Source organism: Antechinus flavipes, chromosome 3, assembly GCF_016432865.1.
Source record: "Antechinus flavipes isolate AdamAnt ecotype Samford, QLD, Australia chromosome 3, AdamAnt_v2, whole genome shotgun sequence".
NCBI lineage: Eukaryota > Metazoa > Chordata > Mammalia > Dasyuromorphia > Dasyuridae > Antechinus > Antechinus flavipes.
The window spans coordinates 9,427,204-9,445,103 of record NC_067400.1 but is presented as its reverse complement, the minus strand read 5'-3'; the positions used below and the strand labels follow the sequence as shown (position 1 = coordinate 9,445,103).

General features: G+C 40.6%; 1 protein-coding gene across 6 annotated transcripts in view; it reads left to right on the top strand.

Annotated features, from left to right (window-relative positions):
- Nucleotides 1–17,900, top strand: part of FARP2 (FERM, ARH/RhoGEF and pleckstrin domain protein 2) — a 94,509-nt gene that overhangs the window by 58,228 nt on the left and 18,381 nt on the right. For all 6 annotated transcript variants that reach the window (XM_051991686.1, XM_051991687.1, XM_051991689.1 and 3 more), the window contains one exon: nt 10,738–10,916. In XM_051991686.1, the coding sequence (XP_051847646.1) occupies nt 10,738–10,916 (179 nt within the window). The remainder of the gene's footprint in view (nt 1–10,737; nt 10,917–17,900) is intronic.

Genomic DNA, 17,900 nt, shown 5'->3' with positions numbered 1-17,900 from the left:
CTGCCCTCCCACCACAACCGAGGACTCCAGCAGCACGGACACAGACTCCTGGGATTCTGACGCGGAAGCCCCGCTAGACGTCAACCTCTTCTTCAGCAACCCCTTTGCACAGACACATAGTGAGAGGCTTGCTTTGGATTTCCAGAATAACTTAAAGAATCTGACCCAGGAAGAGCTGTCAGAAAAGATTCATATTGACCATTGATAGATAGCACTTTGAAAATTGATTCCCCCCTGTTCACAAGGGCTCTTCACAATTCTTTAGGAGACATTCATAGGGCTCAAGGAACATGTGATGATTTGGATGTAGAAAATCATTTGTGTGGGTGGCTGGCCAATTAGTTACTTCCTTCTTGCCAGCCTCCTGGGATATTATTTTTATCTTATCTTTTTGGGGGGAATATTGAAGGGTTAGAACTTCCATATGCAATCCCATTGAAAACTATGCACTAACTATCCACATAGGGAGTAGGATGTGGAGAACACTACATTTAGACAATCTTGAGGAGTTTTTCTGTAGTTCATGTGGAGTCTAGTGCATTCTATCCCAGCCTAGTTTTACTTTCTCTGTCTCATTTGATGGGAATAAAAATGGTATCACAGTTGGGTTTAGCCCTGGGTATCCCCAATTCCTGGTTACTTTGTAATGCGATCACTGGCATAAACCAGTTGGGGAGCCTTTTCAAGTAATTAATAATGAAGGACCTTTTTTATTGTTAGACTAATGCACTAACTCTTGAATTCCCCCCCTCCTCCTATCCCTCCAGATTCACCATCTGGGTGGTAGTTTAGGAAGGCGAGAGTCTGTGTCCCACGGCAATGCACAGAAGCATGTGGGGACTTTCCCACAGAGCACCCAAAGGTGCATTTTATTGAGAAATTTGAGCTGCTGGAGCAGTGCAATGGAGTGCAATGTAGGGGAAACCTTGAAAATGCATTCAAATCGTTTTGGAAATGTCTGCCCCATTTGACGTTAATGCGGCACAAGGGGGCAGGCAATGACTTCAGGCATTCTGTAGCCAAACTCCTCAAATGGCTTTCGCCAGAAGCGTGTAGGTACTGTGCACCTACTCACTGGGTGCTGCTCAACTCAAGATGCTACAAATAGTTTGGTAAATGTTGGGAAGAAAAGTGGCCTAAGACTCGTGAGTATTTCTTCCAGAGTGGTTCCAGAAGGAATGAGACTTACTTTCAGGATGACTCTGTAATGTGTAGACATTTTCTGGGAGATGCTATCTGAATTGACATAGTCTTCCTGTTGAGAACCATAGGAGAATTAAGGAAGCAAATCAAAGACATAGGAATGTATGTGCATACACAGGCAGAGAGTTAGTGCCCAAGAAAGCCTTGCTCTGTTCGAGGAGGCAGCCACCTCCCATGGTGCTTTGGGATGGAGGTGGTACACCAGGGACAAGTATTTTCATCAGATGTTGCTTGGGAATTCAAATTTTAAGTTTGTCACTATTTACCAATATTGACCAACATCCTTGACAGAAAGCCCACTGTTTAAGCTCAAATTGTAACTTGCTTTATATATTCAGAAGCAAATTTAATTGTGTACTTTGTCCAGTGGCATTTTGGGGTAGAAATTATTCTCTCTGAGAGCAGCAGTCTTGACTTTTTGTGTATCTTGGGCTCTGGAGAAACTCATAGGACTTAATTGGCAGAATAGTGTTTTTAAGTGCATAAAGTTATGTTGGAATACAGTTTTCAGGATATGTTTTACAAATTCATAGACCCCTGACCCTAGAAGTTGGCAAAGAATTCTGTGAGTGCTAATCTTAACTAATATAAAACACTATTTTGGTCTCCATCCAAAATACCAGGTGCTGTGACAGCCTCCGAGGCAACTGTCTTCTCATTCCAACTCAGTTATTTTTCATAGAAATCTCTTCCTACATAAACTATTCTACTCAAAAATTGCTCAGGGTGAGCCACACATTTTCCAGCCTGCACTGTAGGAATTTTATAGTCACAATGTTTTTGAGTAGGAAGGGTGCTACTTTCATTCTTTGCTATTTGTCATTTGCTTCCAGTCCATTTGAATCCAGTAGGCTTGACCTTGTTTAATGTCACTCTCAGAATTGCCTCTTGATAGAGGAATTCTGGATAGACATTTAGAGAATATAGGAAAAAATTAAAACAGTAAAAAGTACCAGCCGCTGATTATTGAGAGTTTTCCTTCAATAGCCTCATTGAGATCAGAGACTTGGTGCCTTGGGTGTTAGAGTGGTCGATGTGTGAAGTTAGGAGGCTATTGGGCCTCTGTTTTGTATCTCGGTGTCCCTGCTCCCTGGCCTGGGCCCGGCTGCTTCAGAGTTGAGGCTTCTCGGTGGCTGCGAGTGCCTTTGTCCCTCAGCATGTGTGGCTCCCTCTTGTTGGACTATTGAATGTGGCTTTGCGATAGGATCACCCAGAGATGAATGTGGCCTCCTCTTAGCCAAGAGCTGGGGGAGGGTAGCTAAGGAAGAATAGCTACTTAGACCACTTGGTTTTTCCTTATTATTTTTGTGTAACTCAGAACCAGCTCTTTTTGGAAACAGATCATGGAGCTGTAATAGCATCATCGTTAGCTCGGCCTATATGCTGTTCACACACAGACTCTTCTCTCTGTCCTGAGAGCTTTCTTATAAGTTGCCTCTCTTAATGTACCACTTGATGCTGTGACTTGCCTTAAAACTTCTTAGAACATGATATAATTAAACAGCCTTCACCTCCCTCCTCCTACAAGAAGAATGGCTGTGTGGTTTGGGATCCTGTGGAGTTAGTCTGGGGCTGTTCTCTCAGTGCTAAACTACTCTCACTGACAGTCCCAGGAGCCCACTGGTTATTCTCAGACTGAACGAGAGGACCATACTTGGACCTCTCTGTTCTGCCCTTCAGCGTTTCAGCAGCATAGAGAAAAGGGAGGCTTGGCGTCTAGCACCAGCATGGTCCCTCCTTTCTCTAGGTGATCAGTAAAATAGATCCATTCTGTCATTAGAGGGCTTTGAGTGCTATTAAATACGTCCAGAGTTATTTTTCAGTGTATAAATGGCTATTTGGAGTTTATTTCTAAAAAGGCACATTTTAAAAAAAAATTTCTATGTTCAGCTTTGGCCAAAACCTAAAGGCTTGGAATATTAAATGAAAATGAGATCGTAGATGACATTGCCTTACAAATTGAGGTTCTGTATTCTCTGATATCATGGTGCCTTTTACAACTGCTTCTGACTTTTTCAAATTAGTTTTAAAAGTAGCTTTGTTACAAAATTTTAGCTGAGAGTTTTTGCTTAAAACTGAATAAAGGCCAGGTAAATTCCCAAGATCTCTCATTGTGCTCCTCCAAACCCCTTTTTGTAGCTCTGATTTTAGGGTCCCTTGGAAAATAACGTGGTTTGATTCCCCTGTGTCATGTACCTCAACCCATACATTTGCAGCCTTCAAGGAGCTGCTCTTTGCTCCCTAGCTCCTGTAGATGCTCGGTAATGCATTGTGGTCACTGAGCCTGATTTGTTAGGTGGCAAATGTGCACTCTGCTGAGAGGTTGCTGTGACTTTTAGGATGCCTCTTCCTGTTCTGGAGGGAGAGCGGTGTCCTTGGTGCTGAGCTAAATGAGGCATAAAATACCGAGAAGGAGATTTCTGCCTTTCAGGAGTTAATATAGTTAGGTCGTTTCTAACGTTTGCTCTGTTTGTATTCGTGTACCCGGCCTCCCCAAGGCACTGCACCTAATGCACATTAAAACAACCACTAACACACTATGCCTTAGAGAGTATTTATTTTTTATTAGAGACCAAGCCAATTTTTATATTTAGTTATCAGAAATTCAGATATTTTAGGTATGCCAGTAATTGAACATTTTTAAGTCTTTACAGTGGAGCAGTTAATTGTTGATTTTTAAAAAATTGACTGCACTTTTGTATTATCTGTTGCAGTATATACTGTGTTTTTTAGAATAATCAGTTATTTGTGTACCATTTTGTATAGTTCTTTGAAGTTTTATGATTATGAAAAGGTAGTTGATGATCTTTTTGTTGAGCTGTGCTTAATTTTAAACTTGAGTGTCCCCCACCTTTCCCCCTCCAAAGATGCTTTTAAAATATAGTGCTGATAACATGGAGTGAGATCTCACATGCAAAAAAAAACTTATAGGAATTTATTGTTTGGGTAAAAACCTGTTGGTAAGTCATTCCCATTATTGTCATTTTGTCTCAGAAGTCATTAAATGTCTTTCTTTTGAGTGTTGAAGTAGACGGGTATATCACACAATTTTAATGAAAAATCTTGGAGTATTTCTTTGAATTTAGGGATAATTCCAATCCATCATAAATGCTGTGAGTGTGAGTATACAGTGTATACTGCATACAGAGTGAAATATACACCACTAATATATGTCTTCAGGTACATTTGTTCCCTCCCTCTTTGTGGGATCCTAGAAAAGCTGTTCCATAAATGGTGAGCTTCATGGATAAAAAGGGTGTTTTTTTATTGGTATTTAAGAATTGATCATTTGCATTTTTGAGAATACTTGTTTCACTGTAAGTTCTGTGAAGGCTGCCTTCACTATAATCTCACTATTCACTGTTCTTACTTTAAAATGTAATTTGTCAATTGATTTGTCTGTGAAGGAAGAGCCCAGTGACCTTAGGATCTGTGAAGTAGGCAACTGCGGCCAGCATCTCTTCACATCCTAGTCCTGGGCCTTACTCTGAATTATTGCTTAGTTTTAGAGCACTTTGCAAATTTTAAAGAGCTATATATGTGTCAGTTATTATCATTATGCATGAAATCCTTTTATGATTAAAAGAAGATAAGGGGAGCTGGAATTTCTTAATACATTTAAACTTGATCATTCTTTCAAGAGACATTTTGGTTGGCTAGTTTTGGGGGTCTTTTTACATTTTTGTTTTCTGTTGAAATTGCTGATTATAAATCTACAGAAATGTACTAATTCCAAACTTTTTCATTGTTTATGCAATAAAATAAGGAAACATTTATTATGAATGACAAAATGGACTTTTTAGCTTTTTTCCCCCCCTCTATTTATTTACACTATAGATTTAAACAAGAGAATACTTTTTTAGAGCTTCTGGACATATTTGAATTAATGTTTCTCGCTTCATAGACTGTTGAATAGAGGACAATAAGGAAAATGACAGTAAAAAATATTTCCCATCTTTGAGTAAGTTGATTGCTATGTCTATAGAAGAGAAGTCAAGATAAAAAAAAAAAAAAAGAAAGAAAACCCCCAAAACCAAAACCAGGGAAATGCCTCCTGCTTTGTTCAGACCTCCTTGACAGCTGGCCTTAGAATGTATTACTGTTTGCAGTAGTCTCCCTTAGCCATGTATATTAGTCCTAGTATATTGTGGACCTGGCAGCTGTTCCTTGGAGCTAAAGACCTTGTAGATTTTACTGTTTTTTACAGGACTGGCCCTCTGATGAGTTTATGGGAGGCCACGGATGAGAGTCGCCGCAGAGGAGCTGCTGCTGTCTGCATCATCGTGGGCATCGCTCGCCCAGGCCCCGAGATCCCAGAGCCATCGGGGCGTAGCTGTAGACCCCAAGAAATGCTGTTTGTCTTAGTGATTATAGAAGAAAAGGGGACCAGCGCTTCTTGCTTTCTTCCAGTTCGTCTAGATTCCATCCTGTCAAATCCAGTGCTTTAATTGCTTTAGCAAACCAATCTAGAGTCCAATAAGAGTTTTCTATTTTACTTCCATTTTGGATTAGAAATTCTGCTTGGGTTTTATGGTTTGGTTTTATATTGTGCAGTAGAATTGAGGTAATTTTGTCATATAACTGTCTTTTTACATCAACGCTCCTCTTAAAAAACTCATGACCCCTTTGTACGTTCAAAGCTGACACTATTTTGATGTATAATACAGCTTTTTTTCAATGAGTGATCAGTTTGATTCTATGGTAACAGCACTAGCAGCTTGGTCTTTGAAGCCAGATGCCCCCACTGGACCCTAGGCCCTGCAGGACGCCCAACTGCTTGCCCCACCCCTGGGAGGTGTTGGCAGGGCCACAGAAGGGCTCTTTCAGCCACATAAGTAGCATCAGTACCAGGGTGCTTCATGGACCCTCCTCCTGCCAGTAATGTAGACCTAAAGGACTCGGCTTTGGAGAAAGCTTCCTTGGTTACCCCTTTATAAGCTACAGCACTCTTAACATACAAGTGAGCAGTATGATGTAAGCATAGGTACACACACCTCCACAGTGGGGCTATCAGACCCTATAGTTCAGGGATGCTGTTCTCAGGTTTGTGTGTCCCCACTTCGCCTGGCCTGGAGGTGGGCGTAGAGCAGGTGCCTCATCTGCACTAGTTGGCTGATGGGCAGCAGAGATGGGCTTGTTTAGAAACTCCCTCCTTGTTCAGTGCATCCCAGTTGTTCTGGATCAGCATCTTTCTTGCCCCAGTCCCCCACTGTGAGGAAGAGAGCCTTTTCTCAAGATTCTTTGAGGCAGGTTTTCGGGGTTGAGACAGCTAAGGTTCTTTTTGACATCATGACTTAACGGGACTGATGGAGAAATGTGAAGTCAGTCCCTAAAGCCCTGAATAGCCCTTATATTCTTGAAAAAGATAAAATGTTTCTCTAAGAAAATCACACTTTTTGAGGGACAAAACGGTTCATTTTCCTTCATTTCTAAGAAATTGAAGCAGGCCTGTGTTTATTTGATTTGAGCATTTTCCTTTAGGGCCTTTCCTGTCTTCCACACAAGTGCATTCTAATGCACTTTCTGCTGCTTCTGGGGAAAATGGTGTCAAATTGGAGAGAATACTTCCCGATCAAGCACAATGTGGCCAACCTTCATAACCTCATTTTCCTTTGAGCCCAGATACAAATAGCTTTAAAAATGAAATGAACTTCATTTGATTGTTTGGAATCATAGACCTTCCTAAGTGAGGAATTCGATCTCTAGAGCCAGATGGTATTTACAAGTGACAGATCTTTCTATAATGTGACCTCCTGGTGGTCCAGAGCCAGAAGTATTAGTGATATGGATCCATCAGCTTCTCACATCACAGGCTTATTTTCCTTTTCTAAAGCTCTATGGTCTGTTGTTTGCAACCATTTGCACTGTCTGAAAACTCAAATGTGAAATGTCAACCAACCAACATTTTAAACATGGCTTATTTATGTCTCGTGTTCTTGCTGACCTTAGATAGAAGCAGCAGCTGATTTATCGTTGAGTTGTTGAGATGCTTATGAAAGAGAATTGTTAAGGAAAGGAGAATTGAAATGGATGAAATAATAAAGATGAATTTCGTTACTTTTTAATTATAATTATTATCTGGCATTATCTAATTAGATGAATATAAATCAGGCCTCTGGAGAAAAAACTAAGCTGGAGCCCTGAGGATTTGAACCTTAAAGCTCAGATTCTCAGTGTTTTCCCAAGATTATGAGGCTTTACCTTCTGTAACTTTTTGCACCATGGAAATGCAGTTTCTCAATTATTGGTATGACAACACATGTGTTCTCCAGCTATGATAGTGAATAGTCCATTGGCCCATGTAAGCTGCAGTTGGACCTAGATCCTCTGCTGCTTCACTCACTTTTTTACAGAAGGATTTCATGTTGGCAATAAAGGAATTTCTTGTTGTCTACAATTGAAGAAATAGGTGCACTTAACTAGAGCTCTGAGTCTCTCGTAACCTTCATTGTCCCTAGTTCATGAATGACTTCCTACAAAGTTGAGTGTAAATAAATACCCTTTTTTTTTAATAAGTAGTTGATGAGTATAACCTCATTTCTTTGGAGGGAGGAAGTGTGAGCTCAAATTTTGAGTAGTATTTGTAATAACTAGTAATAACTCATTAAACCAAGGTCTTTCAGTCTTGCCTTAATAGAGGGTCTCCAGCGACTTGTTTTGATGAAAAGTAAACACTATTTTTGGTAGTCTCTTAATTATATACTGAGCAGATTTTGAAAATCTTTGAAATAATTGCCCTATTAGATATTCCTTATTTCAATTTTATTTTACACTTTAAATTTTGCTGTCAATTAAAATTTTTTCTTAGCAAAAGATAATATCCATGCTAGCTCTGTTTAAATGTTAAAGTTAGTGTAGCATGGATTAATGAAAATTTTAAGCAACTACTATCTTTGGAGAATATCTCTCAAAAAATAGAAATCTTCCTGTACTATGTGACCCTAGAGAAATCATCTTACCTAGACAATTCCCTAAAACTCTTTAAAGTTTCAGAGAGGGCACATTTCTTCATTGGAGGGAATTCTCTAACCCTGTGAAATGAAACCAAAGTTCCAGCTGCCATCCTCTCTCCCCCTCCAGTCCCACTTCCCACTGCCTCTTTTTTCTTCATCCACTAAGGTGAGAAAATTTTTAGATTCTAGCCAGTAGACAAAATGGATTCACTTATACACCCTTGAACTGATTCTAAAAGATAATGGGTTGTTTTTTTTTTTTTTTTCATTTTAAATAGGTTGTAAGGACAATATTTTGGCTTCCTGGGTTTTTGTTTTACTTTCTGTTGCTAGCGTGAAATAGAAGGTTTTACTTTTTGTAATTTTGCCTTATAAAAGAAAGAACAGATCTTGGTACAAGATCACTGGGATTCAGACGAGAAGAGGCCTTAACTGAGAGCTTAGATTTGTCAAGAAGAAAACACTCATTGCTCATTGTGCTTCCCAAAGATGATGAATCAGTCAGCAGTAGAGTGTGCCATGTACAAAAGGCAGGCAGACCTTGGGCTTAGTTACCCTTCTGGGAATGCATTCTCATTGACTCCTGAGCACATTGGCTTTTATCGGGGAGCGATCAAAACTTTGTAGAGGAGGGCAAAGCTATGATGATGGTATATATGATCCTGATACCTATGATAGAAAAGGAACTCTTCTTTTTGGTGGGGGAGAAGGGTGAGGGAGGGGTCATGTTTAAGTTGCTATTTGATTTTAATTTAAATATGTAACTCATGAATCTAGTTCCAATAAAATGATTTTTCATGAATAATTTTTAATAGAGTAAAATTCAAAATGATCATACTTGAAAATGGGCTTTTTGCCAAGCATTTCATAACTTAACCTTCAATTACTTTGACAAACTGAACCTTTTCTAATGCAGTTACAATCTTCCTCAGATGTCCTTAGATGAATTTGTCAATGTGAAAATAAGGGCTTCCTTCCCTTGCTGCTGCTGTGGAATTATAAATACTTGAGTTATTCAGCTCAAAATTGATGAGTAAAACAAAAATCTCAATAAATAGATTCATTCACCCCATTCATCTTGCTAACCTGGATTGCATTGGCCACACATTATGTTTATTTACCTGGTTACATACATTCAGTGTATATGTAGATGCAAATAGATTCTAATGTAGATTCTAAAAACAGACATAGTTCCAAAAGATGTTCCTAGTTGCCTGGATAGGCTTTTAATACACAAAAGGTGCCTTCCATGCTAGAACTAATGAGTTAAGAAGGATGCTTATTACTGGAAAATAACAGAAAAGTTAGAAATTCAAGATTTTTTTTTAAATAATGTTATATTTTCCCTAAAATTTTGAGCAAAAGGTTAAGCATTTGACTAATTGCTTTAATCTTGACTCCTGTAGGAAAAGAATAGAAATGTAACTTTCCTTTTAAAATTAACAAATGTAGAATTCATGTATTTTTAGAGAACCGCATGAGACCTCTTCTTTCACCCTAAAATGTCAGTTGGAATATTTATGCCATGAGTTGACTTTATACACTTAGCCTTTATGTTGATGTCGTCAGCTTGGTTTTTCAATAAATGGAAGCCAGTGGGAGAAATTATATTAACAATGTTAGCTGTCAACAAGAAAAAGTGGAACATTTCTAGTTCCTAGAAAAAATGGATTGAAATAAACTTTAATGAATGGAGCAAGTCCATTTGACTGGACATTAGGTGCTCATTTGAATATTCTGACATCTCTTGATCTTTTAGTGTGTTACTTTATCCTCAAACAAGTTTTTAAGCGCTCATACTGTGTCAGTACCAAATGCGGGCAAAACAAAGAAACACTAATTAAATTAAAAAGGGATTTTCCTGAACGAGCCATGTCACAATTCCTCATTTCTTAGGCTTTTTTGCTTTAGGGGCTTGGTTGGTTTTTTTTTTTTTTAACTCTTGTTATTTCTTAAGTTCTTTAACAAAGAGAAAGTTCCCTTCTAGGAACCAATATGTAACAATATCTTCTGTGGACATCTTGAAAGAATTCAAATAATCTTTATCTTCATCCCAGTCAAATGGTTTTCTGCTGCATTGTTCTGGCCTTTTGTAATTTATATTGAAGGTTGTGAACAAATTTTTCAGAAAATGTTTAATAAGAAAAGCAACCACAGACTTTTCCTAGAATCTTAATAAATCTTTTCTTTTCAAATCTTTTTAATTAATTTTTAAAAACTCTACAACTTAGCTTGCCCTTGATTCAAACAAACTAGATAAACATCCATTGACAGCTCATTATCCTGAAAATTCATTTCTCTGCAGTTTGTCCGTAACGACTTCTTGCTTGCTGGACCTAAGTCTTAGATCCTTCTGCCAATTACTTGGTGTCCCTATTTTGTCTTGTGGTCTTGGTGTTGATTGTTTGCTGCCTCCCATTTCCTCGTAGTTATGTGATTCTTTCATATATTCATAACATGATTGCATCGTAGTTGATTTAACCATTCACACACTTCCCTCCTGCTGTTTCCCCTCCTTTAAAAATAAGCCATCACTATAACATCTTTCTCAGTTCACCCTCCCCTCCTGTTCCAATTGCAGGCCTCTTGGAGGACAGCTCTCCGCTTTCTCCCTCCTCGTTGAAGAGTTCACTGAGTTTGAACCCAACATTTCAGGTGTCTCTGAGCCCAACTGGACAGGGCTCATCCCCTCTCCTAAGCCCTGTCCTAGGTGATGCTGGTTGTGTCAGAGTTGAAGATGAGGAGGAGACAAAACAGCAGGTAGGATGAAACTGTATGTCGCTCTTCCCAAGCGAGGACTGTTGCCCCTCGTCTAAACTCTGGGTTACTTGGTGCTTCTTGACAGCTGTTCAGCTTCGCATCGGCAGGGATGTGCTTTGTATGAAATCTATCTGGAATTCAGCCTGGGCTGGTTTAGACAGTCCTGGCGGCCTCCGTCCTTCCTCGAGCCAGGAAGGAGGGGGTTCAGGGAGGGGTTGGGACCCCTGCTCGCCAGCGGTGCCGTGGGGGGAAGTGGGAAGGGGGCCTGCCCTAGCCCTGAGATCCCTAAGGCCTTAACTTTGCTTCTGGGGAATCAGTAAGGAGGCCCAGGTGGTGTAGCTTTTACTTGCTTGTGGAGCTTTTGGAGCATCTGTAAAATGGGTTGTGCTGAAACCAAGTCCAGATTGACTGAGTGAACAGAAGAAAGAAGAAAAGCATTTATGTAGCACCTGCTGTGTGCCAGCCACTATAGTAAGCACTTGGCAATTGTTATCTCATTTGATCACAACAACCCTGGAGGTGTAGGCCCGATTAATTATCCCCATTTTACAGATGAGGAAATTGAAGCAGAGAAAGATGAAGGGACTTGGTATCAGGATCACACAACTAATGAGTGAGGATCGATTTGAACTCCCTGACTCCAAGCCCAGGGATTGGGCCTCATCCAGGGACTGGGTCCAACGTTTTACTGTCAGATTAGGAGCAAGAGATCGTCAGGGAACTCTGTACGCGTAGTCAGAGCATGGATATGTGACAAGAGGCAGGAAATGAGGGAGGCATGAAAGCGAAGGGCAGAGTCCGAGCTGACGCGCCAGGAGGGCTCTTGGAGGAGAAGGCAGGACTGGATTTGCCAGCCTGCCAGCCAAGGATGCAAATTAGCGTGAGGCTAGCCGGCGTTTTTGCTTCTTTTCTGCCCCTCTTCCAAAATCCAGATGAAAATTCCCCCCCTGCAGTCAACTCTGAAAGAAGTTAAACATGGATTTCCCCAAGGACCCTTTAAAATGTTCCACAGTGCTCCCCCTGCTGTTGTCCCAAAGCTCAGCAGCATCGGGGTGCAGCTGCCTTCCCCCTAAATTTCATGCAAAACCTGCTCTCTGACCCAGTGCATATGGGACCTGCTCTGCCCATTCCCGACAGCTGAGAGTCTGGCCTTTGAGTTGGGATGGGAGGGTTTCCATGCTAACCTTGTGCTCCTCCTGATCCCTGCCAAGAGGACTAGGGTTTCATCCGTCTTCCTGGGAATTAAAAGGTAAAGCCCCCTGAAATGAGTCCGAGACCAAGAAAAGGCAGTGCGGGGGTTGGCTGGGCCTTGAGCCCAGAAATGGCCATCATTTCCTAGGAGGGGAGGGATGCTGTAGGGACTGGGTCTCTGGCTTCTCAACTCGGCCTGTTTGTCCTCAGGCTTCCACACATTGCCTATGGGAATTTGGCCCCTGGCGGAGGGGAGAGAGCACCCATTTATTGTCTGTTGTGCAGCGGGTTTGCCGCTGTGTTCAGCGCTTTGTCAGTGCTCACAGCTAACTGTGGCGAGGCCCTGTCATGATCCCCATTACACAGTTGAGGAAACTGAGTCAGACACAAGTGCCTTGTCAAGTCACACACAAGTGGAATTTGAACTCGGTTTTTTCTTGACTCCGGGCCCAGCTCTCAGTGCCTTGGGATAGTCCTGTGCTTCCTCTGGGCCATGAGGGGATGGAGATTGGTGATTACTAAAACTCCTTTCAGTCTTAAAATTCTGCTTCTAGGAATTTTAATTCCTGAAAAGTTTTGACAAGTCCAACGCAGAAAAATCCTAAATAGGCTCCCCTACCTTTTTTTTTTTTAAGTAATTTTCCCTTGCTTTAAGGAGTTCTTTGCTCCTCCCTCCACTGGCCCAGTACTTTGGCATTTGCTTCATTTCCTCTCCTCACCTTCCTACCAGGGAAAACAAAACACATTACGGGAAGATTATTGCCTTTTGTTTTATATTCACATTTTCACTGCATTTTATGTTTGCGTTTTCATTCTTATTTAACATTTTAATTTATTTGCTTCCTGAAATTAATAAAAAGCAATTGTAGAAATTTCTGTGTCACCTGCGTTTCTCACTGAATGGGTCAGCTAAGTGTCAGAACGTGCCACAAGGAGTACCGCCGGCAGCTGCTGTCATTCATTGACGCAGAGACAAGGACCGCAGCTCTTCTGAGCCAGAATGAATCTCTTCCTCCCCCAGGATGGAAGTGTGGTGCACCTAGGGTTAGATGGGTGTCCTCCTCTGTAAATGTAGGTAGACTTTATAGGCCTAGTAATTGGAAAGAGAAACCCCCTGTCCTTGTCCAGACCTGAGCCATCCCATTAGGGTTTTCTATCTCAGAGCATCATAGATTATCCAGAGGGCTTTCTGCAGATGGCTGAGTCTATGTTTTATTTCCCATTTGCACCTAGAGCAAGGACAGGAAACATTTTTTCAGCAACTAAGGAACATCTGCTCATACAGTTGAAATTACCGCAAATCTGTCCATGATAACATTTTTCAAAACAATTTAGCTTGGAACTTTTGTTGCCTTGGTTACAGTGTATGTGTAAATAAGAAGAATTTGGCTTTTTATTCAGTTCCAGGGCTTGCTTTTCCAAGAATTCAGAAAAACAAAACCCTGTAACCATCAACTCCTAGAATGCTCCCAATAAACAGAGTTTCTGCCTAGAAATTTACTCGTTACCATATTAATTTCTGGTGATTTGTCTCTTTGTGGTCATCACTTTTTAAAGAAAGGAGGCAGAGCGGGTTTGCATGTGATGTATGTTTAAATAAGTTACTGATATTTTCTGTCTCATGGCAACAAGTTCACCTCCCGCTCTCTTTCCCAGAGAATGATTTCATGTGACAAATAATATTCTGAGAGAGGGGGGAAAAAGCATAACTGAGTGATGTAGGGGAAAAAGCTGAATCCTGTGCCACATGGAACTCACTTCTTAACTCCCTAAAAAAAGTGGCTGGAGTGGGGTCCTCATTTGTCTTCATTTGAGTTCTGTTGGATGATTCTTTGGCATTTACTTTGACAAGGGCTGCATGGGAGTCGGCTCTTGGCCTGGAACTGGGCTGCAGGTCATGTTTTCAGGGGAAGTGGAGCTTGAACCTGAGTTCTGTCTTTGATGTGCTCTGGACATAATTGTCGACGTTGGGTGCACATCATGACCCTGAGAACAATTGTTTGCAAAGTATTTTCTAAGGGTACAGAGCCATGCTTGGTCTAGTATCCCCCACCCCAGGAGTCTGGGGCTCTATAATTGGAGACTCATTTCTCTCTCTCTCTTTTTTTGTTCTCTTAAATGGAATTCATGGTAATGGCAGGAGAAGCCATCAGTTATTGATACTTTAATGTATCATCAAATTCCATTTGATGATAGAATGCAGATATAGATCTTGTCTTTAAGCATCTGAAAGGCTCTCAAAAAAGGGGGGATTACTTGGTAGGCTTAGCCTCTGTGGGCAGAACTTGGAAAAATCTTGTATTATATCTCCCTGTTTATTCTTGGGACCGTTGTACTTTTGTGGAAAGCAGTTAGTTGTGTAGTGGTTGTGTAAAGTGCCAGCTTCCAGAGAGAGTAACATAGGAACAGCAAGTGGGTTTAAGGAGCTGTGAGTGGGTCTTGAAGAGAGCAGAGACTCGGTGTGGTTGTGAGAGCCTAGAGGACAGTGCCCTGGGATCTGTGATGGCCACTTCACATTTTAGTTCTGACTTCCAAATCAGAGTGAACCTGAAGCAATAGGAATCCATATTGCTCAGCTGAGAAGACTTGACTCGGTCCTCCAGGATCCGTTTGACCCAGAAGAGATCATCATTTTGGGATTGGATCTTTGAAGTAGGAATTTGGGAGGTTCTCTCTTTGGTTAGTTAGCCCCATCTCCCGTGATTGCCTTTTGTGAAGTTCACAGACAGTCCACACCCAGAACTTAGGTATCTTAAACTACATTTAGGACATGGTCTCATGGCAAGAGGAAAGCTGCTGATTGAAAGCTGAGGCCTTTCCCGTTGTATTCTGATAATCCCACCAGAGTAGGGGGACAACTTGAACACAAGTCACTTCTCCACAGAGAGACAATATTAAATCTTTCTCTCCAATTTTCAAGATTTACCACAAGGAGTTCAGGGAATCCAGAGGGAAAACTTAACACTTGTAATTGTGTAATAATTCTTATTTTCATAGCCTGTGGGCTTGATTCTGAAAAGGCTTGCTTAGAAAGTTTCCACAGATGCAGGATATCAAGGAGGTTTTTCCATATGAAAGCTTTTAAACTGTGAGCTTGTAGAATTTTTGGTAATGTGGGCTTCAGCCTTGGGAACCGGGATTAATAGCCAACCAGCAACTGTCAAAGTTGTATATTTATATGTATATGTATATTTATTTATGCATCAGTATATATATTTACATATAAGTATACCTACATTACATATACATGGCAAAAAGTGAGAAAAGAGCAAGCACTGTGTGATGTGACCTCTCTTTGCCTCAGTTTCCTCATCTGTAAAATGGGGACAGGAATAGCCTCTATTTCCCAGGGGCAAGCATTTCAGGGATCAGATGAAATATACACATAAAGCACATTGTAAAACTTAAAATATCACTCAGATGTTTGCTATTATCATGATTATTCATGTGTTTTTCTAATACATATATTTTTCTAATTATATGTAAATTATGAAGCACACAAATAAGCAATATTTGTATTGTATAGTGTGTATGTATATATATAGTATATAAAATGTATAGTATAAAAAATTGTTATAATGCTTAACAATGAGGGATGTTTACTCTTTCATTAACCAACAGGGAAGAAGAACATTTTTTAACCAAAGCAACAGTGTCTAAATGTGTTTTCTCTGTGTCTTTGTCTCTCTCATATATATGCAGACATATATTTGCAGAGAGATGAATGTTAAAAGGGTCACGCCAGATATACAATTTAACTTGTTACAAGCACCCCTCTTTAATTCTCAGAGAATAATCTTTGGATCCCCCAATAATGAATAATATCTCATCTGTGCACAGAGAGCACTTGAGTAGCTTCCTCTCAAATGACTATCTTCAAGGAGGAGAAAACAACAGCAAACTTAGAGTGTGAAAGGTAAAAAGATTTAAAGACTTTTGCTTATTTGTCCAAAGGTTTCAGTTTATCCGATGTTGAATTAGTGGCTAGGGTTAAAAATGTCAGCTTCAACACGCTGTGCTCACATTTTATATAGCTCTTTAGGTTTTCAAAGCTCTTGTCTGTATGTCATCTCATTTGGTCCTTGTGACCTGGGTTCCATTATTAGCCTCATTTTACAACTTGGGCATAATCGGCTTACTGAGGAGTCACACATAAAGTGTCGAGGATATTCTGAATCACGTAAGCAACATGATGACGCTCTTCTCCATCCTTACAACTCCTCAAATTTCTCCAAAATGCTTCATAGATAAAGCAGCCTTAACTGTCTCCATGGTCTAGGGTACCCAGAAACAAAACAAAACAAGGTAAACTCTGTGAGCTGAGATTTTGAGCTGCACTCCCAGTGATAAGGCTGCACTAAAAGACCAGACCAAACCCTGTGCCTTAGTCCCCCTAGTGCCACGGAGACCCTGGTTCCAGGTTGTCAGCGTTTACTGGAGCAGGAACAGATGGGGAACATGAGAGGCAGCAACCTTTCCAGAACAAAATCCTCCTGGGTCCTGTAACCGACACCAGCGTGGCAGTCCTGCCATGGGAAGGGCAGATGTCCTATAGTGCTAGCTCTCTGACCTGCCCAAGGGAGCAGAGCTGACTGAGAGCAAGATACCATGGTGGGAGCACAGAGGAGCCACCGTCCTCCAGGCCTGAGGCGCAACATCCAGCTGGGGCCACTTCTGACCACCCAAAAGTCACCTAGGTCAACTGTGAATTGCTCCATTTGGGAGGGGATCCAGCCCTCAATAAAACCACAATCTGAGCAGTGTTAGAAAGGAAATAGAAAATCTGGGGAAAACCGTCACCAAATGTCTTATGAAGGTCCTAAACTTTTGCAAATAAATAAGGAAAATATTAAGAATAAAAAGGAAGCATCGCCTCCAGATTTAGGAAATGAGTTTAAGCATCTGTGAATAACTTCACAGCAAAGGAAAATGATCCAACACTTGATGAGATAGAGGACCCAGGACCTTGTGGAATTTGTAGAGAAGAAGAAATCATAACATGCTTGAATGGTTTAAAAGAGAAATGAAAGAATAAGTTCAGAAACCTGGAATCTGCAATGACAAGTCATATCAGAGAAAATGAGAGAACAATGAATTAGGAATACAAATATAGAGAGGTGAAGGATAACCAGATGAAAAGAAGCAAGCAAAACCTACTGCTCTCCAGGCCACAATGTGCAAAAAAACAACTTAAGGATCACAGGTCTCCCCAAAGAACATGACAAGACGAAAAAAAAAAAAAAAAAACAAACTTAGCCCCACAATCCAGGAAATAATTCCCAGTCATTCCGAGCTCCTGAATATAGAAAGCTAAACTAAATACCAATCCAAAGGATTCAGAGATTGCCCCCAGAAGGAAAAATGAACATAAACCCAACATTGAAAACTCCAAAGAAGCCTAGTATTTAAATTGAACATTTCAACTGAGAATGAGTTGTGCAAAGCCATCATGAAAAAAGATCTTTAAATACAAATCAAAGGACATTTAAGTAGTGTCAAACTATTCGTGCCCACTAGGAAAAGAAGGGAATGGAATCATGTCTGTCCTCAAGCGCCCTGGAACTAGAACTCAATATGCAACCTGAGAAACCCACCCTACAAATCTGAGCATAACCCTAAAGGAAAAAAGCTGGGTACTCAATAACAAAGAAGCATCTGGAATATTTTTAGAAAAACCCCCAGAACTGAAGAGATTTTTTTTCTCAGACACTATAAACAACGTGTAAGTAGGAGTGAGTGACTGCAGCAGTTCAGGACTGCAGTGTAAGCAAAGCAGCAACAGAGTTCAGGGCC